At 40.8% G+C, this 26410-nt stretch overlaps 1 protein-coding gene and 1 long non-coding RNA gene across 2 annotated transcripts in view; one reads left to right on the top strand and one right to left on the bottom strand.

The window, feature by feature from the left end:
- Window positions 1-5590: 5590 nt before the first annotated feature.
- On the bottom strand, window positions 5591-7579 carry LOC121674661. The gene is made up of 2 exons (XR_006019750.1): window positions 7048-7579; window positions 5591-6689 (listed from the first exon to the last, which is right to left on the bottom strand). It is a non-coding gene; the product is annotated as an uncharacterized LOC121674661 (long non-coding RNA).
- A 717-nt stretch (window positions 7580-8296) lies between these two features.
- Window positions 8297-26410, top strand: part of HIVEP1 (HIVEP zinc finger 1) — an 80133-nt gene continuing 62019 nt past the window's right edge. Inside the window, 1 exon segment of the mRNA XM_042049173.1 lies at window positions 8297-8640. Within this exon segment, the coding sequence (XP_041905107.1) occupies window positions 8601-8640 (40 nt within the window). The 5' untranslated portion in view covers window positions 8297-8600.

Below are 26410 nucleotides of genomic sequence, written 5' to 3'. Positions count from 1 at the left end.
TTGACATATACTTGTTCTTTCGTACTCCTTTCCACATTGTGTGTGTGTAAAGGAGTGTGTGTGAGGCACTCCCAGGAGGGATGTCAGCAGTTTGTGCTCCTGAGTCAGCAGAAGTTGCTGGAAAAAGGACAGAAGTGCAGTAACTGCTGCGGAGAATGCCGCGCATCGCGTTGTGTTGTCTGATCCCGATTATGGGTCTTAAGCCCCTACTGACAGCTGCAATCCCCTTGTTTATGAATCTGTTTCTAAATGCTTTCTTTCGGAGAGTCACGCAGCTATGACTGCACCCTGGTTCGTTTCGACATTTCCACATTAGCCTGAAGGGAACTCTCTAAAACCTGCTACCCCACGCTGCTTCCATCCTCAGCGTGAAAGGGGATGGTTTCATAGTCCTGTGCAAGGACCGGAGGCTGGGGTGGATTTGGGAGCCAGGAGGGAAGGGCGCTCCATGGTGGCTGCAAAATCATGTCGTCAAATATCAGCTATATTCCTTTGTAATTTCTGATCCAACTATTACTGACTTGGCCAAGGACTGGGTTGAAATAATATGGGACTCCGGGAACTTCATATCCCATTAGATCCTTCACCTTGGGCTACTTCGAACCAGAATGGCAAAAATTGAATTGAAATATATTGTTCAATTCTGTGTATCTTTTCCACACATGATGTGGTCTGGGTTAGGGGGTTGGGGTTGCTTTTTTGTTTTGTTTTGTGTTTTTAAGTAGCTAACCATGTGAATCCACAAAGTAATGCGCTTTATACTCCTACTTTGCTTCTGTCCTTGAGCATGTGCATTGCTACAAAGGGACAATCACCTGTGGAATTGACCTGTGCTTCATCTTTCAAGGCCCATGCATTGGTGACTACATTATTTGTTGTTTAGCTTGTTCTGTGATTTGAGTTGCACAGTTCACAGAAATGCTGAGTAACTACTGTTTCCATGTTTCCATGTTATTTTGTTCTAAATAATTCAAAAAGATCCTTATACAAAGCTGTGGGCACTCTCCTGCATAATTAATACTACAACGAAACCATGGCAGCATTAAAACGAATAGTCAAAAAGGAGCCCTGCCTGTCTGCTACCTACAGAGAAAATTCTGTCCTACTTTTTATTGCTCTGGAAAGGTCTCTACACCACCAGTTTAAAATAGATAGCTTTTGCTAAAGTCCCTCAATTGGAATTTAAGGAAGGGTAAAAAGAGCAGGAGCAAAGAGCTGACATGCCCCTGGAGAGCTCAACAGAAAGAGCAGTGGATGCAAAGTGAAATCAAATCTCTGCTCTCAGGAAGGTGGGATCTATGTCCATTGGTTTTCATAAAGGTACAGTAGGGTTTGAGCCATGGGTGGAGGTGGGTGCAATAAGGCAAGTCTTGGGGTCACCCCGGCGAGTTAGCCACCAACTTTTCCTGAATTTTTTTGTAAAAGAACCCAACATAGGCTCACAATTGTGGCTGAATTACGATTTTTTTTTTTTGATTGGTACACAAAATACTTTTGATGCTGGAAGTTAAGTTGAAAGTTAACAATGATTCCTTTGTAGCAGTCCCTTTTGAAATAGACAGTCCTGTATCTATAAGAAAACACTATGCGGAGGGATAAATTCTGCTTTCAAGGCTGTATTTTATATATAAATGTCTTATGAATCTTTTTTAAACAATATATATTAACAGGAATATTTACATAAGAAAAGGAAATAGGATTTTAAACTATTACATAGAATATGTAAGTATCCCTGTCCTTGCTTGATTTTTTTTTCTTCAAATAATCAGCAGCCTTTGGCATTTCACACCCTTCTTACAGTAATTTTCAGTAATTTCTTCTTGAGTGCTGATACTTGGTTCTGTCTTTAGCTATTTAGTACTAAAGTTTCTCTGAAAGCTTTTACATCCATATCCACTGGTCTGAAACTGCTTGGCTGCATTTTTTAAGTCCCCATCTTACTTAATTCCTATCACAACATTTCCTCAACTATGTCACCTTTTTTTGGTTGGTTGGTTTTTGATTGGGGCTTTTTTTTGTTGTTTTTTTTTAATAGAAAACCACTGGTGTTCTCAGCTGTGGCTGTGCTGCCATATCCAGCAGCCTCATGGCAGGCTGTGACCTGATAAGAAGCACTTTCCCAGGCTGGTCTGAGAACACCAGTAGTGGTGCTGGTTGCCTCTCCTGAGCCAAGTTTAGCACCAAGCACAAGGGGAACACCCAGGCCGTGTGAACGCCACCGCCTCAGGCCCATCACAGGCTGCATTGCCTCATGTCATGCAGTGCTGTTGTTGGTTATTAAAGGCATCCATGCTGTCATGTTGGCAGCCTACCAGACCTGTCTTCTTCCAGCTGAGCCTCAAGGCTTATTGTATCAGAGCTCAAGAGAGACATGCCTGCCTTATCTGTGTGCTGGTGGTGTCAGTCAGATGGGTGATGTGGGTAACTGGCCACTCTTGATCACTTATTTTGTGCCTGATTTAAGGGCTGCAGTAGATCCTAGTTCAGAGGAGTGATGCATGTGGGCAGTGGGGTTGAAACCTCAGCCTGATGACAGCGAGAAGAGGTACTGTTTGCTGAGTCCCCACAGTTGGAACCATGACAGTGATACACCAAGAACTTGTAATGAATCCTGTGAGTCATCCATCACTGCTTGACATGTCCATTTCCTATACCTTAGTGCTCAGGGGGAGCCCAATCACTACCTGCAGCGACTCCTTCCTTCTTCACCTTCATTTTCCACCCCTGTGTAGTCTGGGCAGGCAAGACACTTGTTGAAGGAAAGAACCTTGATTTGGACCAAAAGTAGAAATCCATGCTGGTGAAACAGCATTAGCATAGAGTGAGAGCCAGTCTGTTGTCATCTTCCATGAAGTAACTGCAAAGTGTCATAAATACGTGCAGTTCTGATTGTCACTGCAGAACATGCTGTGTGACAGACAGTCTTGCTTAGAGGTCTGTATCTTAGGGATTGTGTTGAGTCATACAGTTGATAATCTAAATGTAAATAATAGTTGATGCATGTAAAAATTTGAATTTCATTAGGTGGAGGTTTTTAGACTTGAACAAATGAATTATTTTTTTCATGTAATGCTGTAACTTGCTTACTAGCTTTGGCAAAGAGTTTTTCCCCTGATACAGAGATAGCAGATACTAATAAGCAAGCAGACAAGGTTATGCAGCAAGGGGGTATTTTAATCATCTTTGTTTTGCAGCAGACAGGCCGGAGTGAGGTACCTCTTAGAAACAATCTACTTCACTGATACTTTGCTTCAACAGATTGACATCATCTCAGGAAAGAAAATAACTGTTTGCTATTCCTGTCATAGACTTCTTTCAATCACTGCAACAGATGTTCCAAGCATGTTGTTCCTCTGTTAGGTTTCTTTAGTAGTAAAAATACTTCAGTCTAAATATAGTTTAAATTGGTTGAGGAACCTTGTTTGAATATGATTCAAAATCGTGTTATACGTGGTTTAAATCAGAGCGCAACAGGACAAAACCATTGGAAAGTCTAGTTAAGATAATTTCAAACCCAGGTAGGAATTTTTATTCAATCATATTTAAAGTGAAGTGCTGTCTTTTTCTAATATATCTTGCAATCCGATTTAGGATGAACCTGGATAACAATGAACTTCCCTCCCCCTGCTCATTATTTGGAATTACCTTGGATAAAAAATGGGACAAATACTTAGTTAAAGAGTCCTCATTTCCTGTATCTGCAGTGTTGTCTTTTGTGCCAGCTGAATGTTCTACATCAGGAATATACAGATTTTGTCATCCTTTTTTTTCAATGAAACCGAGTTTCGCGTTCAGGAACAGTTGAGGTGGCTGAGATTAGAGAACCAGTACACATGCACAAGGTACCTATTATTCCTTTGGGGACTTTGGAAGCTGAGAAGGCTGCTGCCCTTATGACCCCCCCCCCCCCTTTCCTCTAATAGTGAGTTCCAGTTCAAAGCTCTTCTCTGTCATCTTTCCTGCTCATTCACTTCTGGAGGCCACTGGGAGAGCTAACAGGATGATGCAGGCTGAGTTCTGCTGGTGGTAAATAGCTCCTCCTTTTTATTCTCCCGCTCATTTTGTACCTAGGTGATTGGTTGCTACTCACGTGGCCCACTTTTTGAGACCACTGGGTTGGGAGTACAGCTTCCTGCCTGGAACTGGGTCATGGTGGTGTGACAGTAACTCCACTGGTGTGTGTCCCTTCCAAGCGCGATTCCAGTCAGTGACGTTGATTGGGGAAATGCTTGTTTTGATACTGGCTGGCTGACGCTTTCTGCTCCCTCTTTCTGACACGTATACAGATGAAGTTGCTAAATTGTGTTGTCTGGGACAAGGTGCTCTTTTGTTTCCAAAAATGATGAGTAAAGAAACAAAGTTCAAGGTTTATTTCGTCACTTGGACTTTTACTGCAGTGATAGAGACTGGGAGTTCAGCTTTAGAAAATGGAGAGTAAATGGAGTTTGTAATCTATTCTTGTTTCACTGCTAGTTAACTTTATTTAATAGATTGGTAAAATCATCCTCCAAGAAGGAAGTAAATGTAGGGAGATACAGGTGCAACGACCTCCAGTGCCCAATGACACTGGAAACAGTTAGCATCCCTCGTTTTGTGCCTGTTTTGTGGGGGAGGAGAGAGAAGCTCATGTGGTAATCACAAGCTGCCAGGTCATTGCAAGTAATCTGGTGCCAGCAGTAACACTCTCTTCAAGGTCCTGCTTCTGTGGGAAACCTCACTGGTGGTTAACTTGAGCATCCAATTTTGAGCCTTCACAGAGGAGAGTGATTCATGTATGCTTTGTCTTGAAGCCATTTGGGCCCTGCTATGATCTCACATAAGGAGACATTTTCTTCTAGGTTTGGTTTACAAATTTGGAGCTGGGATCACTCACATCGATCTTTTTCTTTGGTTTCGAGCTTCTTTCTGAAGCAGTGAAGGTTGTTGTTGCTTACTTACTAATTTCTTCATCATATTTGTATTGATTTAGTGCCCATATGTATTTAAGCTGTGAGAACAGTGAGAAAGACTTTGAACATATAATTTTTCCCCTTTTTTATTCTTGTAATTAAACAGAAATTCTATAGCATTCCCCCAAGGAGTAACTTTGTAAAGTTCATGGCTAATTTCACTATCCATGGACAGCTGTACTTTTTGGGCTTTTTTGGCAGCATGGTCATGGCCTTCTCTTAATTGTTTCTATGACAATTTTTTATTTGGTTTGGCTTATAATGAAAGAATGAAAGGGTTCTTCAGCATTCAAAGAGGCTGCCTAGGGAAGTGGTTGAGTCACCATCCCTGGAAGTATTTAAAAGATGTGTATACATGGCACTTAGGCACATAGTTCAGTGGTGGACTTGTCAGCACCATGTTAGCAGTTGGACTCAATGATCTTAAAGGTATTTCTAACCTAAATGATTAAATGGTTCTAAGATCCAACCTACTACTTCGAGTTTGCTTTCCTGTTTGAAGGGCTGAGTGAGGCACGTCAGGACAGTTGCAGTATCTGAGTTTCAAACTTCATCTCTTTTGTCCAGCTTCCATACCAAGTATAGCAGCATGGTGAGACCTTTAGTTCTTGAAAGGTAGATTGGTTATTTAGGGACAGACATTTGAGATTATTCTTTATTTCTTTGTCCTTATTTATTTATAACAACAAGGTTTCTAGGAAGAAGATACAGCCTTTAGCTCAGGATTTAGTACAGCAAATTACTGCAAGTGAGAAGAAGTTAAGTTTCTTGGAGGTGAATGTAGCAGAAGTGTTCCTGCCTGCCTGTAGCATTTAGATATACCTAGAAAGAATGGGAAACACCCTGACCTTAAAGTAACCTTCTGCCCTTGTACTTTGCCACCTGTCTCAAGACCTGCAATAGAAGATTTGACTGCTTCTCATAAGCTCTTCTACCTAGGTTGTCTCCCAGAAAGGAAAAAAGAAGAGTTATATAACAGCATTTTCCTCAAAAACTCTGTTATAGAATTCAACCAAAACCCTGATTTTAGCTCCAGTAGAAGTCTAAAGCTGGCACAAACTGGTTTTCCAAGGTCCCTTTTTCTGTGTTTATAAAGAAAGTAAATGAACCAATAGTTTAATATGTGGGGTAGAATATTCCTAAATGGCAGCAAGGAGAGTGGTTCTTGGTAAGAGCCACAACCACCGATTCACTACTTGGTGAGCTTTCCTCCTCCATCAGGGGATACAATTTGTCAGAAATCACCAGTGGAGAGCTTGGAGGAGAGGAGAGGAAATGCACTGTGATACAGAAACAGAACCCGTTTCAGATATGATACCTTCCTGTTGAACGTTAATGAACTGCAGCGGTTGTATGTAAGGTTTGTGGCTCGTTACATATGCTTAGCTTGCCAAAAGTTTCTTGGGGCATTAAGGGCAGGCAGTGTCATTTGTGCAAAAGGCAGAGCTCTCAGCCTGTGGATGTAACACTGACCTTACTTGAACTGATAAATAGCTGTCTTATCCATGACCTTTAATAGCTGAAATGCGTACACCTTCTACAGACTTTTTCAGGTTTGCTTCAAAAGAGATCGGTGGATAAAGCATATGTATGTATGTATGCACTGCTCTGTGTGATCCTTTCTGGCTTGTAACAGCACATCAAGGGAATTCCAGAGTTTAGGAGTAGCAGAGCAATCACTTTTCCGTGTGCTCTTTCTTCCTCATGAGAGGTGTTCATTCATAGGGATGCACGGTTGATCTTAAAGAAAAAAAAATAAAACACGACAGAATGTAATGTTGGGCTTTATCCTCCTAATGTAAAATAAGACTTACCTTCTGTTTGCATTCTCTGGTTTAATTTGAAAGAAGACAGAGACAATATTAAAATATAATGAGGGCAATTCATTTCGTGCTTCACAGTGGCTCAGATTTAGAAGAAAAAAAACCCACCTTAATCAGCACAGTACTTAAGGGCTCCCTGTAAGAAGGTTGTGCTTAACCTTCAGCAAACGCTTATGGGCTGCCCTGAATAATAATGGGTTTAAGCACATGCTTAAGTGTTTTCCTGAAGGAAGACCTAAGCATCTTCTCAAGTGTTAGATTACGGCTTCATTTACCTTATTCATAAATCCCAGCATCAGAAGCAAACTTTTCTTTCATCTCTTGGCAGATATTTGGGTGTATAGATTTTTCCACCTCCGTTTGCCCTGCTTTCTGTGGCTCTCTTGCTGCAATCTGATCAGCCCAGGCTGACCTTCAGGGGTGCTCCACATGGTTCGGGAGCCTGCCCGCATGGCTCCGATTGCACGATCAAAGTCCATACCTTGCCTTTCATCTGCCGGCTCTCTGCCCTTCCCAGGGTTATTAATTTGAAGAACTCAAAGGCGCAACCCTTTTCTGCTGCGCCTGTTCCCGGGGAAGTAGGAATGGGAATTGGCGGGTTGTCCAACGGCTTGGCTTTGGTCAGTTTTCCATGGTGGGAGATGGGATTGGAGCGGGTTAAATCTGCACCAGCTGTTTCTTGGTTGGCTGTCGGAAATGCAAGGAAAAAAAACAGGAGAGGAAAAAAACCCCCACCAAACCAACCCTACAAAAAATATGGGGGGAGGGGAAAAAAGAAAAAAAAAAGAATGGGGGGAAGGCGAAAACAAGAAGAAAGAGGGGAAAACAAAATAAAGAAGGCAGGAAATGGGAAGAAAAAAGGGGAGAAGGAAAAAGAGGAAATAGGGGTGCAAAGGGATAAAAATTTTAAAAGAGTAAACAAGAAAAAGGGCAAAAAGAAATGAAAAAGGGGGAAGTAAAACAAAAAATGGAAAAAAGAAAAGAGAAAAAAGGACAAGAACGGAAAAATGGAGAAAAGCGGAGAAAGGAAAAAAAAAATCACAGGAAAAAGGGAGAAAAGAGAAAAAAAGGAAGAAAAGAAGGGGGGGAAGGGAAAGGAAAAAACAGGGGCTGGGGGAAGCGCGCAGCCGAGCAGCGCCCACAGGGGCCGGCGGGAGCCCCAGGCCGCAGCCCCGGCCCGAGGCCGCTGCGGGCGCTCCGCGGGGGCCCGGCCTTGCGCGGGGCCGGGCGCGCGCCTCTTGCGTAAGCGGCGGCCCCGCCGCCCTCCCGGTGGTGGCGTTGCCATGGCGAGATAGCGGGGGAGGATTCCTGGGATCCGTAAGCCGGGGGGAAGGACAGATTACGTCTTAACCCGGCACTCCGCGGCACCTAACGTGATGTGGCAGGGTCGCCCAGGTGTCCCGGGAGGGTGACCCGGCGGGCAGCCCCGGGCTGTTGCAGGCATCGTTTTAAATAAAATAAAGCTGGGAGGAGGGGGGGTGGGGGGGTTGGCTCTCTGGGTAAGAGGATTAGATGCGTTCGCATGGGGGCCAGGATGAGAAAAATACCGCAAGGCTTGAGGGAGGTGGGATTGAGGAATTGGCCTCGATGGAAACGGGAGGCATCCTTCTTTATGAACATTGCTAGTGCCTGCTGAGAACTGCCTGGCAGGTGCTGGAAGGCGATTCTTTTCATCTGCATATTTTATTACCACATTTAGTTGTCAGTATTTTAATCGTAAGATGTGCACATAAACACACCCTGAGAATCTCTAAGCAGTGAGTCCAAGTACCAGCCCTATGCTGATACCGAGCCTAGATCAAATAATTGACAGATGTCTTTTACATGAATGGAAGGAATGACGGGAGAAGGCATCAGTGTCTGCTTGGGTAAGTTTCTTTTCCGTTATCTTTAATCATTATTAGTGTTTTTGCACCGTCTCTTCCTTAGTGTCAGAATGGGAGCAGTCAACTCTGGTGGGGTCTTCTTGTGCTTTTGATCTTCTCGCTACTCTTTGCCTGCTGGAATTCCTAGAAGCAGGTGAGAATTTATTGAACCCTTTTGCTGTGGGCTCTTCTTTTTTGCTGCGAGGATGTCATTAGTGCAGGCAAAAACTTTATAAATTCTGATGTTTGATTTTAAGTTTGGAAAAGATGATGTCTGGTCTAGAATAGAGTACAAAAAATACTGGTCTGCAAATTACGGTGTTGTAAACACATTTTTTAAGAGAGCAGACCCTACCTGTGTTAATAATAATATTCATTGCCAGGAAACAGATGTGTGGGGGGGAAAATCTTAAAGTGAATTTGACATTCTTAAACAGTTTTACAGCAGTGGGATAAGAAATGTAAGAGAGAACACTACTGGGAAATGAGCTTGCGTTACACCCACAGAGCATTTACTGTACATTAGTTATAACCCTGTTGTTTTTGTTGCCTGCAATTAATTGAGTAATTTCTTCCATGACTGAAACTGCAGGTTAAGCATGTTTGCTTTGAAAGCCAGTCTTCTGAATCGAGACGGCTTTTGCACTTACCATACATTAACAAGCTCTTGCAAAGTACATTTTGTGTGCTATGGTTATGAATTCCTGAAAGGTATCGGTGGGGGTTAATTCACTGTTACATAAACAGCCAATAACAGCTTCCGATTGCACTGGAATTGCTCTAAAATAGTTATTAGCTTCAAGGCTATTATGGGCAAAAAGGCATTCCACTTTTGCAAATATTATTTCTATGAAAAAAACAGAAATGGACTACAAGAACTCTAAAGCATTGAAGTGAGGACACTGCAGCTATAAATAGGCAAAGCTCTAGTGTAGCTTTACCACTGGGTTTTACAACTCTGACAAGGCCTTTACCTCCCAGTCCTACTTGGAAACCAACAAAATCTCAACCAAACTAGTTTTCCAGAAGCTGAGCATTTATTGTATGAAGACATTTGAGAAGAGCATCATTGCTTTAGTTAGCAAAACCTGCCTGCTACCTGTGTGCACGCATGCTGATATTCTGAAAAAGAAGAAGTCAGAGCTGGCATCGCAAATAGCCAAGTCTTAGAGCTGTACTGAACTGTGGGAGCACAGGGGCAGCGTGGGGAGCCAGAAGCTGGAATTTATTGCAGCAGGGTTATGCAGAAGTTCAACTCACTCCAGGCGGTGCAGGAAGGAGCTGAGAATCAGTTTCTGAGCTCCCTGGCCAGGAAGCAGGGGTGCCTGGAGGGTAGAAGATATGCCTGCAGCCATTTCGGGTGCCTTCTGATTTTGAAACTTCGCATGGGGAATTTGCTAGATACTTTTGTTGTTGGACTGTTTATTTAACAAAGCAGGCCTGGTACCTGTTGAAGCAGCCTGCAAAATTGGCTCTGTCCTCTCTGGCCATGAGCAGTAGTTGTTTGCTCAGAGAACTGGAAGTGTTTGGATATGAGAACTTTGCTTGCATTTAGACATCCTCAGTTGCCCCCAAACTAGCTTACACCTTTTCTTTTCAGGAACTGGAAATACTGCTTCTGCTGCATTTCTAGAAGTAAAAGAGTACAGCAAGGGGTTTTATGCGTAATTCAGTTGGTTTTTGCATATGACTGTTCATACTGACAGCTGCTTTCCAAAAGATGAAGTAACTTTATGTTTTGATTGTTTCAGCTATAGGAATTGACCCCTGTTTATTTTAAATGCAGTATTGTTCTGCATCACCAGCAGTTACTTATTTAGGTGTCTGAGGGAAACACATGACTTGGCATTAGCCTTTCTTTTCCTCCCATCTCCCCTGACCCCAAAGTAGTTCAGCCTGAAACTTGAAAAGTCAATCACAGTTACCTTGGCAAAATTATAAACAAATTAAGATGGATGAAGCCTGACCTTAAAATTATTTCAGATAGGCTGAGCACATGCAGCCGAGAGCATTAATTGCTGCTGTTTTCGCAGCTACCTTTGGCAGTGTAGGGTTTCCGTAAATAATTCCTCCTTGAAGGAAGTGAGACATGCCATGTCATCTATTTCACTTCTGAAGCCTTTCTGAAATTTCCTGGATTTATGACTTGTGTTAATTGATGTTGTGTAGATAAGTCTTTCAGGTATTTTCATTTGCCTGACATGGGACTAGTCCATCTCTGTATTTTTATTTTGGTATATGTATGTTTGTCATACATATAACAAAATTACACGTTTGTGCACTGTTTAAAAATGGCAGACCCTTACTACAGTCAATATAGTTTTAATGGAATTAATGACATTTTAAATTAAGAAGAATTTTTGCTCATTTGTCTGTTATGTACCATGATTTGGTTACAAACCCCAGCAGTGCTGATGGCCCTGGAGACAATAGATGTCAGGACATGGCACATACTGGAGGATCAGCTGTTAATGTTGCTTCATCCAGTCCTGCTTGTGTTGTGAAAAGACCTTTAGGAGGTGCTTATAGCTCAACCATGGAATTTATTTAGAGAGAGATTTCAGAAGAACGCCAAGCACAAATCTTCCCATATTTTCAAGGTTTTTTTGTGATATTAAATCTGATGGTGCACATTTTTGTAGTTTATTTTACCTAAACATTTGCAAGTTATCTTTCATCCAGAAAATTGGTAGTACAGGGAGATTGAGAAGCATGGATAAGGCTTTTGAATCTTAATGAAGCTAGCCCAGCCAGAGGGGAAGTGTCAGGTGGGAGGCAGAGCTGTCCTTAAAGAACCAAGTGGGTTTCTTTTGGTGTGGTCTAAGTGTCCATTTGAGATACTGTACAGGTTTACCATAGTATTTCATAGTATTTCATTCCATAGTCTTTACTTGTTTGGGCTTTCTATGTTATAAAGTATATGTTTGTAAACCACTTCATACTGAACACAGTAAGATTTCATTCTGGTTGAACATCCATGCTTTATTATATGTCTTTATCATCATTGCAAGATAATATCAGGGCTTTATTACTTAATAATAAGTTTTATCTTTAAAGATCATTTTCTAAAAGATTGAAATGGGTTGTTACCTCACCTAGGAGTTATGAGTATGATTGTTGGGAGCACCTGAGAGTTGAGTTAGATGAATGCTGTTTTAATTGGCAGAAGATTACCAGTTTCCGTGGGAAAATTAATTAGTTAAAACCCATCACCAAGACCTTTTGAAAATTCTTAACTGTATTATGAAGATTATTGATTTTGAAGTTAATGACCACAAGTTGGAAGAAGAGGCTACTTTCTAAGTACCCCAATTTTGCATTGTCCATACAATAATAGGTTTACACTGTATTTAGGAGATGCATACAAAAGCCAGTTGTGTTTTTGCAAAAGGGTTTTAGCAGGAGCTTTGTGTTGGCCCACTCTGAGACAATCTAATAGGGTCTGATTTTCAGAAAGTTCCTTGCTGAAAACTATGCTGGTTTAGGAGAACTGTGGTTGTGCACTTTGACTCGTTAGCTGTTTTTGAAGTCTCTGGTCTCAGTAGTTAGTACTACCTGTCAGAATGTGTAAGGGCAGGAGGAGTTTGTGACCACCCTTGGATGCAATAATAATACACGATGAGAAACTGGCACAGGTTGCCCGGAGAAGCTCTGGATGCCCCATCCTTGGAAGTGTCCAAGGCCAGGTTGAATGAGGCTTTGAGCAGCCTGGTCTAGTGGAAGGTTTCCTTGCCTGTGGCAGGGGGATTGGAACTAGATGATCTTTAAGATCCCTTCCAACCCAAACCATTCCATGATTCTATAAAATAGCAGCAAAAAGCTGCCTTTAAATTTTTGTGTGTCATTGGAAAGGGCACCGGTAAATGAGAAGATATGGTCAGGAGGGCAGGCAAGGGGTTAATTTTAGAGTATGTTCTATGTAAGTAGTTGGCAATAAAGTGTCTAAATACCTCTGTAAGACTTCATGTGTGCAGCCACTATGTTCCTTAGGAATATAATTATCTTTCCAATAAATTCTTGGAGCGTGGAAATGTTGTTTTATGGACTGGAACTATAAAGTACACAGGAAGGTTGTGTTGGGCGTTGGTACCAAACTCACATATCCCCTGACAAGTTCCTAAACCAGAGACCAGACTTCCCCTCACTAAGAAATTCCCTGTGATGTTTCACCCTCACCTCTCCATCATCATCCCACACATTCTCTTCTGCCTTCCTATCACTGAGCTATGTGGTCAAAAACAAGAATCCCCTTCCCTTTTCCTGCTTGCTTTAAAAGCGGGAATTTTGAGCTTCTGGTAGGTGACTTGCTGCCTGCTTTTTTTACTGCTCTGGGCCTGGACATTTTCCAAGGCAGTCAGTCCTCACTTTCATCTACACCCTGGGATTCCACAGGTGCGATGGAGAAGTGAACCTTTGTGTGAGATTTGGCTGGTTTGCAGTCTCTTGCCACAGGGGAATGGAAGTAATAACAAGGGAGTTCCCACAGATAGGTGGATGTTGTGGGGTTGTGCCAGGAAGTTTTGGTTTCCTAATAAAATTGAAAGACGAATTTCTGGTTCTCTTAAAATCCTTGGGAACTTTATAGTCAGCCTGTCTGAATTTTGGTGAAGAGTCAAATGCTTACCTGAGACTGGAGCATGGGCTTGGGGAAGGCATTTCAGCTTCGTCTAATTTATTCCCTGTGAGATATTCACCTGTGTGTGCCTGTGTACTGCTGTAAGCGATGGGTGGAGAGATAACAAAGAAAAAGCCCTGCATTTTGACATCCATAATTGTAGCTTTACAATGGCTACGATGTTGTTAGTGCAAAAAGCAAAACATAGCCCTATTGAAATTGCTTAAAACAGGTGTATTTTCAGAAGGAGTCCCCTGAACAGTAGTAAATTTGTTCACAGATTAGAATAAGCAATAGATATTAAATCCCCTTCTAATAAGTGTGTGCCAAGCCATTCCTTGTGGGTATGTCAGATGACCTTCAGAGTAGATTTGTACTGTACTCAAACATCTACAATTAAAGCTCATTGAACTTAGATTCATAGGACATAGTTTACATTATTTTTAGAAGTGTGCCTTTGTTTTCCTTTATAACTTGTATTTAATGGGAAAAAAACCAACAAAAATTAAAATGTTAGAAAACTCAAAACTTGTCATATTTCTATAGTTTTTCAGTTTTTCTGAAATTAAAATGTGTGTTAAATCAGAGATTCACTGTTACATGTTTTAAAGACTTTGCACTGAATTTCAGTTTTCAAAATCTGCATGGCTTCTAGTTTAAATTAATAAAAAACTTGAAGGAAAGCTTTGGTCAAATGTTTTTTTAGGTTTTTTGTTGTTTTTTTTAGGAAAGATGAAACTGGTCATTCCAGAAAATATTTTGTAATGTAGAACTTGCTGAAGCTCATCCTTTCCACAAATACCTTAGATTTTGGTAGTGAATTTTGTGTCAGAATTTTTTTTTGTTTTGGCAGATTCCCTCTGGCAGCATCTTTTTTTCATCTCCTTTGGAACTTACAGTTCCAAGGGAAGATAGGTGTCAGCCACCATATACTATAGCCAAACAATGTGTCTTTTCGTAATATTAGAATGGGAGAAATGGCCAGTCGATCATTAAAGAAAATTGAATTTAGGATTTCAAAATGCTGGAATATCTTAGTAAGAGTCCCAGTACTGACTCTGGTGTTAGGAAGACTCCATGTGCCTTAACAGTACATTTCCCAACCATGATGTGTTTCAATTTATTTTGCTCTGATTTTATGGATATACATTACTTGTTTTGGGGATAAATGTGAGGATAATGTGCCATATAATGCATTTTAGTCTCCAGTTGACATTTATTGTCAACCTGTTTTCTTAAAACCTAGTTTTTATAGGGGGAATTTTAAAGGAGAGCATGTGGATTGATATGCTTGATCTGCTTCTTGCTACGCAGGATTTGTGGTTACTTAAATACTCATGATGTGATAATAATGTGATACTTAAAGCCCCTTTGATAATACAGCACAGAGATTCTTATTGGCCTGCACAAGGTATTCCCAAAACGTGTTTGCTAGTGTGGTTTAGTGCAGCCTTCAGGTTTTCCTTGGCATTATGCCTTGAGGAAGCTTTACTGTTGCACTGTTTGTTTTCAAATGTTGCTTCTTAAATATAAATCAGATGTGATATAAAGCAAAAATTTGGAAATTAGCATGGCCAGCCATCTCAAATCTGAGCTAGAAATGAAATATTACAAATTAAATTTTGGTTTGCTCCAAGCCCTGTTGAACTGTATGAGACAGGAGGTATCATTTCCTGCCGTGTATCTTCAGCAATCAGCAGTGTAACAGCGGACTGATTGGTTATTTACTTTTTAATTTCTCTCCCATAGATCTTATGTCAACAGCATTCAAGCAGAGTGTAGCATGGTTATTTTTACTGTGTCTTTATTGGTTGCATAGATTAAAGCATGAACAGTTTTATGAAGGTTGCATTTTTACATCCTGACAACTTCATATTCGCCCTTGTCCCTATTAAAACATCTAATTTCTCTCAGACAGCTTAACCTTTTTCTTCTACTTCAAATAATGACGAGGACAAATATTTGTCAACATCCTTTCAACTCAATGCATTCACAGCTCCATCAGTATCTTGAGTGTCTGGAAAAGTGTTTCTGACCCTTCCTGTAGCCAAGGTGGTGGCCAGATGTGGGAATGCCCCTCTCTGCTTCCATCTCTGCAGCAGTCCTGGTGGTGATGTGCAGCCCAGGCATCACCACCAGCCCTGAGGGCCACCTGGGGAGCTTGCCTTACTACCCCACTCTCCCAAAGTCCTAGGTTGCTGGGGGAGCATGGCAAAGAGCAGGCTGCAGGTTGGGTATGTTTCGCATCTTCATTTCTCCTAAGGTATTGTTCCAGACGTCTGAGCTGTAATCAGGTATAACATAGTAACAAAGCAAGCAGATTCTACAGTACCTCCAAACCCTGTATAGTGGAGTTCCACCATTTTGCTTTGGATAAAATGATTAAAAATAGTGTTTGAGGGAAAGAATGAACATCACCTGAACAGACACAGTGACTTTGTCAGGATGTTTAGGGCTTTGAGCAGAGATACAGGTTCTGGGAATCTGTAATGTTTGTGAAATAGAATCAGTATTTTTTAAGAGTATGAGTGAGTTAAACTTCTTGGGAGAAAGGGACTAAGTATATTTTTCCCTTTTATATGTGCTGGGCACACTGCTCGGTAAATATGGTCCTAATCCTTCACTAGCAGACTGTGATATGAACACCAGTGATTTCCCCTTGTCTCCGTCAGACCTGTGTGATTAAAAACCTACATGTGTGATTAAAATCCTACATCAGCACTGGAATGATTTGGATTCCTTCATGCTTTCAACTATTCAGGCTGTCAGTAAAAAAGGCCTATTTCTACTGACATGTGATCAGAGATTTCGGCCACACTCTGCCTGGCACAGACCGACGGATGATGGATGTGACTGGTACCTACACAGAATGTTCCTGCTGTGTCTTTTCCTGAATGTGTGCCCAAAGGGAAGCTTTCCACGGTTTTTGAATGGCCTTTAGCTGAAGAGTTGTTTAGGAGGGAGAAGGTATTTTAAGGAAACTGTGGCAGATACGAATCCTGGTAATAAGGCTCTTATGGCCTATGCAGTGCTGCATGACAGATTTTGATTTCACTGATGGCCTTTCAAATGCAGAGTTAGATTTTCTACATGTTACTGCAGCTGAGCAATTGCAGATACCTCCCCACAGAAGGCCTCATTGCCTTTTCATGAGCAAATACTCCCTTATTTGTTCATATCCTGCTCTTTCTCTTTCAAAATGACTTGAAGTGTTTAATTTAGGAAGAACACAGTCAAGTATTTTTTGCTGTGAGATGGCAGAACGGGTGTTTGTTCCTGGTGGTGGGGCTTGCTGGTGTAGGTGTCTTCTGTGGCTTTGGTAGGAATGTTCAGCAGATACTTAATGACCTTCTGTGGGAGGGAAAAAGGTGCACAGGTGAAAATGGAGGAGGTTCTTGTGAATGTCGAGGTCTCTTGCAAGTCTGGAGCTCAGCCTACGTTCCAGTACGTAGGGAGAGAGTTGTGCTGCCAAGAAATTAATGTCTCCTTTACTGGGATACTGAGGGTCTCAGTGCACCACATTCAGAGCGCTTCTGTGGCTTCGCTTACAGACCTAGGTTTGAAAAAACAAAACTGTTCCAGCTGGAAAGGAAGTATTTTTCTTTAAAAAAAAAAAAGCGTTGGAGTACCTTGGGTGTGTTGGGTAATTGTGTACTCAAGAAACGCACTTAAATAAGTGAAGACACTCCTGTAACCCTCGCCTGCCAGGAAGGCAGGCACTGCAGAAGATCCACTCATCGCAGAGGAACTCCAGTAGGTGCAAAAGGGGAGGAGAGCCTTTGTTCTTTGTGCTGTATTTATTCACAAAGAGAAGTTGTCTTTGGCATGTCTGCTTGGCACCAGAGGACTCCCGTTTTTTATCCTGCGGAGCTGCTTTTTCTTGTCGGTGTTGCGGGTAGGTTTCCTTTCCTAACGCGGAAGGGGAGAGGTGGCTATTTTCCATAGTTCATCAAAAGGTTTCACTCCTGCTGGTTGAAAGAGCCCAGCAAAGCACCTTCTGGAGGCAGAGTAGGAGTCAGAAGCAAAGTCCTGGGCAGCAGCTCTGGTGGATTCCATTCCAGTGCTGTGTGATGAGAGAGGGGAAGGATATAGGAGGAGGTAGAGGTGGCGTGCAGCAGGGCACAGTTTGCAGGATATCGGTCTGGGTTCCCGAGTTCAGTAAGGAAAACCCACAGAGATGGGGAGGGACTTTATACGAGGGCATTAGTGATAGGACAAGGGGTAATGACTTTAAACTGAAAGAGGGTGGATTTAGATTAGATATAAGGAAGAAATTCTTTACTGCGAGGGTGGTGAGACACTGGAACAGGTTGCCCAGAGAGGTGTTAAATGCGCCATCCGTGGAAATAAAGGTCAGGTTGGATGGGGCTCTGAGCAAGCTGGTCTCTTTAAGATGACCCTTCTCATTGCAGGGGATGGGATTAGGTAACCTTTGAAGGTCCCTTCCAGCCCAAACTATTCTATGATTCTGGCACATGCTCAGTAAATATGGTCCTAATCCTTCACTAGCAGACTATGATACGAACACCAGTGATTTCCAGATCTACATCTCACGATTAACAGTTTGTGTTTAGAGGAGTTCTAAAGCAAGGACACTTTCTGGGCAAAACTAGGCTATACTGTATTTACCAAGTAAGCACATTTTCCATTAATGTAGTTTATAAAACGTACAAACAGGCCTTAGTGTTTGCTTACATTGCTTACGGTACAAATGTCAAATTTAAATGCATGTGAAACTTTATTTCATATGTTTATTTCTGATGTAATTTGATTTTACTGTGAAAACATTTCAGGAGTTAAGTTTGAGATGTGTGACAGAACAGCAAAGATATTTAATACTTAGCTTAATTTAGAAAAATGACCTTTCAGAGAAAAAAACTGTGCTTGTCAAAAATATACTGATGAATTAATTTCTTGTGATGCCAGTGTGATAGTTGACTTTTGAGAGCAACCTTATAGATAATAAGTTTTATTTTTATCTTAGATCTGTCTGATTGTAGTGCCTCTTGCAAATCAAGTCCCTTTACTGACTTCTATGGTTATAAATACATAGCAAAATTTGGAAGCAAAAAAGAGCAACCAGAAAAAAAACCCAAAAAGCAATGAAACAAAAACAACAATAAAAGAAAAAACCCAAAAAATTAAACCAAATCAGAACAATGCAAATCTGACTGACCAGTGTGGATGGATACTTGGGATTTTAGATGACATTGCAGTCGTAAGATCAGTACCCCGTTCTACCACCACCACCTCCCCACTCCCCATGCCTAAAACACCCTTGTAATACTATCTAGAAATACCATAATTGTAATCAGTTTTTAAATGTCCCTAATAGAAATGTGGTAATAATGCTGTCTTAAAAAATACTAACTTTGTTTCCACAGACTGTGTCAATGACTTTTATTTTGTAAAAATCTGCAAAGAATTTGAAAACAACTTTAGTACTTCTTGTAGGTTTCTGACTGCTTAAATTGATTTATGTTTAGAACCTAATCTTGCTCACTTTGACAAAGCTGGCAACTTCAGCGGGTTTATTTGTGCAGATAGAGTGAGAAAGATTCAGCTTTTGATATAAATACTTTAGCTTTCTGGTTTCTGAGAACTGTTTTCTTACAGTTAATTATGCATTCTTAAAAATGTGTACATTCATAGGCATATGTAGAGGGAGAGATGGCAGCTTAGTTTGCAAAATATTGAGCTTCGTTTTGCCTATCAGTGTTTTTAATTTTAGTCAGAACAATCTCCAAAATGTTAAGATAGATCAAGAGTTAGAGGTCATGTCACATATATTGTCGCATGTAGCATCATATACTGTATATGCATAGCTATTACTGGAACATGAGTATGTTTCAAAACATTGTTTTAAAAGTTTTTGCTGGGTTGGTTCAAAGTGGTCCTTTGAGGTTCATTTGTGGAGGGATAGATGTCAAAACAGGAGGTTTCTGTTCTTGTGGGCCATGGGAGGCTGTCAGGTAGAGGGGAGTGTGTGGGAGATGACTCAGCATGGATGGGCTGGGGAATGGGTTTGTGAAAGCTAAAAGCATTGCAAAATAAAAATTCCTTTCTATGCTTGAATTATATTAATTGCAATGGTTTTAAATGAAGTGATGCCAACTTGAAATAGCTTACAAGTTTAAGAGTCTGTATTGTTTAAAAGAAATACTGAAGGGTCAGTGATCAGGTGTGCTTCTGACTAGAACTGAAGTGTTAGTATCAGTAAACAAGAGAACATGAACTCAGCAGTCTAAAAGTTTGCAATTTGGGTGAAATGCAACCATAAAAATGCATGGTAAAACCACATGGGTTTAGCCTAATCATTAAATTTTAGCAGTGTTTTGATTTTCTTGTGTAGAAATGTCATCTTAGTTACTTGGGTTAGTATTAAGTTTGCTGAAAATACATTTAGCTGCAAGCTGCTCTTGAAAATAGAAACTCCCCTCTTGCTGTTCGATCGCTGTGGTTGTGATGGAGTCGGTGAGCAGCAGTCATTGTCGTGTTTTGGTGGTTACACTGAGGTCACTCCCAGCTAGGCTTGGCTGAGCATTTTTGGTAATGTTGCAAGTATACTCCAGCTTTGCAGCGGCAAACTTACTGTAATTCTGTGGTGATCTCCTTTTGGGTGGTAGCTTCTTAGAATAGCTTTAGTTATTGTTGGAACAGTGGCAAGTTTAAAGGGTATTGCATGCATGTAATGGTATTTCATCTCAACCAAAACAAAGGATGTCAGTTTCTAAAGCAACCAGAATAATTTTTAACTCTTTCCTCAGTTCTTTAAAACAAACTCAGAGTGATTCGTCAGCATCCTGTCTCAAAGTGACTCCTGCAAAGTGTTTCTGAGGGATAATAACAAGGGGTTCAGTGGACAATTTTGCAAGAACCAGCTGTGGACCATTTTATTTTGTTATTTTGTTTTGTGGATTTTTTATCTTTAAGCAGTGCAATTAGTAGCTGGGTGGTGTTCTGAAAATCACATTTGATCTTCATTGAGAATGTTATCTGTTTGCCCTTACTCAGGGAGTGTTCTTCTTAGTAAAGAAAGTGCTGAGATTCTCCAGTTCACAGCTTCAGTATTCCAGGACAAAAGCCCAAGAGCTCATATCTCATCGTGTTTAAAAGTGTTTTTCAAACAGAATTGATCAATGAATTCATTTGCAGTGGGAAGGCTAAATCTCAAACACATCTATTTTAAATATCTGCCTGAAAGCAGGGAGGAAATGGGAGCTGAGATAAATTGTTATCACAAAATTGGTGAGAAGTTTAACTCCTAAGACCTACAACTTGATATAAGAAGTAAGAGTTACAAAGCTTCAGTTAGGTCTTCTATTCCACTAATGCTCAGTTAGACCTTCCCTGTATCACTTATTGTTTAATATACCCTTATTTCAAATATTCCTTACTTCTCTGTAAATTAAACTGCTGTAAACTTTCAGACTCTTCTCATTGGGAATCATCTGCGGACTCCTAAGTATTTGTACTGCTCTTAGAACTTTTTCTATTTCTGACATAGTTGTATTGTCTGTATTTTTCCTGAAGCAGCCTAATATTTTATGTGCAAAGACTGACCCTTCCTACAAAGAATTAAAAAAATAAACCAGCAAAGTCCCCAGGAATGAACCTTATGTGCTATGTGGTTATTTGCAGAGAGTCATCAAGACCTGCAGGTCAGTTCCTCAGTGCCGCAGACCAAAAGCTCATAAATTGAATGTTATGAGTAGTTTAAAAAGATACAGGGATTTGACCTATTTCTTTCTTTATGTATTTCAGTGCTTTGATCATGCCTTCTTACCTTAGCATTTTTGTTGTAACACAGCATTCCAGGTACAAACACTTTTCCATAGTCCACAATTTAGGCTGCTAATGTGCTGGTTGGGTTGCATTGCTGCAGCTGTCCCTTTGAGGAGGTGACTTGCAAGGTGCGATATGATAGCCTGTAGTTCAACTGGAAATTAAGCCAGGAAATTAAAATATTTGCATGCTCAGAACTATATCCTGCTAATAATTTTAAAACTCTGTTTTTCCATATTTAAATCCTAATTTTTCAAGGGGTATTTAATGAGTGCCACTGGGTTTGACCCTGCTTTTATGCCGAATTTGGAGCAATAATTTCCAAATCTTTTGTTTACTGTAGTACATGAGGTAGTGAAATTGCAGCCACCAAAATCTTGAAGATATCTACTAGGAGTGTGAAAATTTTATCCAGTTGATAATTGGTAACTAAGGTTGGATTCTGTTATTGAATCCTGGCTTGAGTTGTTCATGAATACTGCTTGAGTATTCAATTTGAATAAAACATAATTTCTGGAACTTCTTAAAAATAAAACTGTCACAGTTTAATATGGTTGGAAGTAATTACTAACTTGGTAAAATAAAAACTAAAGTATTTAAACACCTAAACCATAAAAGTGACATGAATTGAAAGGGCGTGGGGTGTGTTGTTGACTTTTGGATGTGGTTGGTTGATTTATTCTTTTGTTTCTCTCTTTGAAAGTATTCTATGCTTAAAATTTATTCTACAGCATGAAACCAAAAGCCAAATACCTGTCAATCTATAAGAAATTGGTTAGTCTTGTCTCAGGATTAACCCAAGATTATTTAGTTTGTATTTATGAATTGTAGCTACAGAAAATAAGCTGTACAGAAAGACTGCCAAAGATATGAAAGCATCGGATCATCTGCTTTAAGAGTATTTATTTTAATTAAATTTAGTCACTGATAAAATATTGTCCAGTATTTTGTTAAAAGAGAAAAGAAATGGGAAATCACGTGTTTAGTATTGTCCTACTTGCTGTGATTTCTCCTAAGTAGATTCTTCAAATTATGAACTGATCTATCATTTTCTCAGGAAAAAGGAAGCAAAAGAAGCAAATAATTTCAGTGCATCATTTCTACAGTGTAGCCACTTTTTATATGCCTCATATTGTACTTCATATTTTTCTTCTTTTTTTCCCTGTACTATCTTTTATGCTGCCTTTGTTCTCCTGTCTCCTTTCCTTCGCCTTCATCTGTTTCCACATGGAGCAAACTATTTGCCTCTACTTTTAAGAACCATAAAGAAAGAGAGGAAAATGGTCTCTGAGCTCTGTGCACACCCTGAGGTCTCCTTCAAATCAGAGCCATCAGAAGCCTTTGACCTACTGCAGTTTACAAGGGCAGTAACAGATCTATGCATTTGGTGGATGCCCACCACTCACAGCCCTAAATATCAGCACCAGGTTAATCTGGTGGCAGTAGATCGGAGGAACCTGGTCTTGGTAATGTGATTCTTGGCAGAGGAGGGATTGGCAAGAGAGAAGACTCTTGGGAGAGGCTGAGGAGCACTGAGCCCAGCCTTTCTCCTGTTTCTTCTGTGCTAGGAAATCCAGTCATTCCAGCAGCTTTGTGTGATGGTTTGTAACAGTGAACAAAGTGAATGTTGAGAAGACGTAAGTGGAGAAGATAAGAGCAACATTTGTTCCTCGGCAGGTCACGACTATGATTTCTTGTCTTGGTTGAAATGTTCAAGGTATGAGCTTTAGTGAGAAGCTGGCCAAGCCTTTTCCCTCAACACAACTCCAGGTGTCCAGGCCAGGGAAACTCAGTGGTTTACTAGTCCCTGTGAACCTCCTCAGGGAAGAGAAATCAGAGAGTAAGAGAGATCATCCAGTTGGCCTTGTTCTCTGTCCTCCTTCCCTTCTTCGTGCATGTGAAGTTTCTAATGTTACATTTCTTCCTATTAACCATGCACAATTTTTGTCTCAGTTAGCCTTTCTCTGCCAGGAAATGTGGAAACTTAGAGCAGGAATTTATTTTAGCTGAGCTGTTGAAAAAAAAAAGAGAAAAATACTTCTGTAAATAGGTACAACATTTAAAACTGAAATAAACAGATTAGGATATATGTAGGGGGTTGGGAGGAAATGCCCTTTAAAATCTGAATAGTTTGGGAAATTTGGGGCTGTTTCTTAAGTCATTAATTTTAGTGCTACCAAGAAAATGTCCGAACAAACTTATTAAAAAACAAACGTAAAAAGCAGTTTCAGGACATTCTACTGGGTTTTCATTTTCATTGTTTTAGTCAAGTATCACATTCTGATAATCTCTTCTCCCACCCACCATATTTTCCAGAAGTCATTGTTCCAACAAAACAAAACAAAAAAATCTAACTGTAAATTAGTTAATAAAGTTGGATGTAATTCTTTCTACTCTGTTGTGGCACAGGGTTGATTAGTGTAAAATCTTTATGTTAAAGGCCAAAAAAAAAATTTCTTTGAGGACTTGAAATCCTTGGATTCTCACTTTGAGGACTTGAAATCCTTGGATTCTCACTTTGGCACATGGTTGTTGAAGTGAGCTCCCTCCAGGTTGAATTGTTCACTTCCAAACACAGGATTGGGATGGTGTGTGCAGCAGCTTGCTGTGGCTTTCTCCCCCATGTTCCTCACCACCCCCTCATCTTCAATCAGACAGCACAAAATTGAGTGTGAATTCTAAATAAAACAGGGAAGAAACACTTGGATGATGTTCACATTGCAGAGCACCATCATTTTGTAGGTGTCTAAGAAGTAGCTCATTAATTATCTTCCTAAGCTTGCAAGTACGGAAAGAAAATTTCACCACTAAGCCTAGAAAAAGAAGGGAAGAGGGCTGGGTTTTGGATTGGCTTAGATTTTACTTGTTGGGGTTTTTTTTAAAGAATTCATAGTAGTTTGCTCTTCCATAGTGTAGGAATTGTACTTCTTGTGGGATGAGGTGAATGTGAATCAATCTATACAATTTTTTCTTCATCTTTCAAAACACTTCATAGCATATTAATAATACACTTAACTATCTGCATACTGCCTTGTTTTCTATTCTTTATTTACTGAACAAAACCTTCTCAGCTTCTTGTAATAACTGGGGTTTTTCTTATAAAAGTCAGTGAGCTAAATTTGCAGTGTCAATATTCCAGCATTTTTTTTTTTTCAAGAGCTGATTTCTTATCCAAGGGTATTTTGGAGACATTCAAAAAAAGGAATGCCAGATACTTCAGCCTCCTTTATTTCATTTCTTGGGAGAGAACATATTATCTTTCTTGGAGGGGGAAACAGCATTTCAGGGCTTTTTCTTCAGATTTGATGCTGGTTACCATCTAGGGCAAATATTTTAAAAATTCCCAGCCCTCCTCAAAGAGGGAGAAATAAAAAATTTGGTTGGGACTCTACTTTGGAGGACTGATTAAAGGTTTCACTATTCTGTTCCCTTTCTATATATATTCAGTTCTTTGCTCCCTCTTACTGGATTTATATGATCTGAGCAATTCTGACTTTTTGCAGTGGTCAGGGACAAGGGCAGTGCTGTCCATGTGGGTGAGCCAGGGTGGGCAGGGTGCCTGCGGGTGGGACCGGGAGCAGGGAGGCTGCAGCAGCGGTAGCCCTGGAACCAGCCTACCCTCTTGGCTCCCGGGACCAGCTGGAGCAGGCACGGAGGAGGAGAGAGACAGAGCTGGCTGTGCTGGAGACAGGTTTTAACAAGTGCTTTGGGACCAGCACAACCCCGCTCCAAGCAGAAATCTTCTTGGAGAAGAGAAGCAGAGAGGAGCTTGAAAATGGCTGGTGTGGTTTGTAGAGTAACCAGGTTGGTGCTTAAAGCCGAGCACAGCCTCAGCAGGCTGGTGTGTGGTTGTGACCAGAAACTATCCCTTCATAATAATGTGAACTGCCCTTGCAGTACCGAACATCTCCCTGGCATGCCTGATTTCCTCACAGAATGCCTGCTGATTGGCCCCCTCCTTCCCCAAGTCATTCCTTGTGGAGTATCTGGGAAGATTTTGGATGATGTAGGGTAATCATCGCACAACTTACTTGCTCTGCTTAGGGTCTGCCTAAACCCGAGCAGGGCATGATCAGTTTCTGGAGGGATGGTTTATGCTCACTCCTGCCATCTTTATCAGGAATAGCACATGGGTTGGAAAAGACCCAAGCGCTCACTGGGATACTCTAGACCTAGTCTTTGACTCAGGTCTTGAAGGAGGATGGGAGCAGGTAGAGGAAAACAGTAAAATAAGTCACTGAAGGCATGGAGTGAGGTATTGGCTTAATACGTATATTTATCACCACCCATTTATAATTTGCCCAGAGAAAAGAACATGAACTCCCTAGGGCTGTTGGGTTTGTAAGCCTCTTAAAGTGGCTAAGCCCCTGTTCATGGCTGCAGCACACTGTTAACAAGAAAAATGCTGTATCTTCGTGCCTTTGCTAAAGTTCTGTGTTTCAGAAACACCTAGTTCTACATCAGCTTGTATTGACTAGCTTTTCAAAGGTGTTTTTTATTTTATCAGTCCAGTTTCTGATGTTGTTTTTTCACTTTAAATCTGCAGCTAGTAACATTTCATTTGGCATGTAAAAAAGTCAGGGCAAAAATAGAAAATTACTATGGCAAAATAAGTTTACAGAATGCACAGAGCAAGGTTTAGCATAACAAGTGAATTGTGGATTTTTAGGGTTTTTGGGGTTTTTAGTGCTAAGACTCACTGATGCCATTATGACAGTTCATATGTTAGACTGTGTTCCCATACATGTAACATTAAGACTTACTAGGTTCTTGGAAAAACAAGTAAGCAAAAAAATGAGATCCCTTAGTAAAGTCAATGAAAAGCTTTGACTTTGCATTTAATGTTTAGTCATTCTAAAAGAGTGATTTTGAATATGAAGATGTGTTTTTGCAGCCCTGTTGGAAGGGGATTTACTGACTAGCACAAAAAGGCAGCTGCCCTTCAGTGTGGAAAAGCCCCAGGCTGTGTGTTATAGTTGATCCAGTTATAGCGGTATTATATTAAGATGCTCCGGCACAGGCAGGAGCTGGTGAGGAAGGAGTGAACAGGGTGGCTGGAGGTAGTGACCCAGAGGCACCTGGCACTTTGGGCTGTACGTGGTGAAGGTATGACTGTGTTTGGGCAGGCTGGATTTTAAAGACAGGCTGGAAATAAGAACAAGGTTTTAAAGAAGACACAGTATCGAGTGAACTCCCCCAACATACCCCAGCAGAAAAATCCCTTGTGTGTAAATTTACTGAGAGGCTGATATTTACACATTTTGCAGTCAATACCTGCTCTTAGCAGACAAGCATTGCCTGCTGTTTTACGGTTAATAGAAATGTGCCGCTGTCTATTCCCGTTTGCTTGAGTGATCTGGGAAAAGAGCAGGA

This window comes from Corvus kubaryi, unplaced genomic scaffold (assembly GCF_017639235.1).
Source record: "Corvus kubaryi isolate FWS band 111438036 unplaced genomic scaffold, C.kubaryi_AGA036_p1.0 69, whole genome shotgun sequence".
Lineage (NCBI taxonomy): Eukaryota > Metazoa > Chordata > Aves > Passeriformes > Corvidae > Corvus > Corvus kubaryi.
The sequence above is the reverse complement of the archived record's forward strand: the minus strand, read 5'-3'. Positions and strand labels throughout refer to the sequence as shown.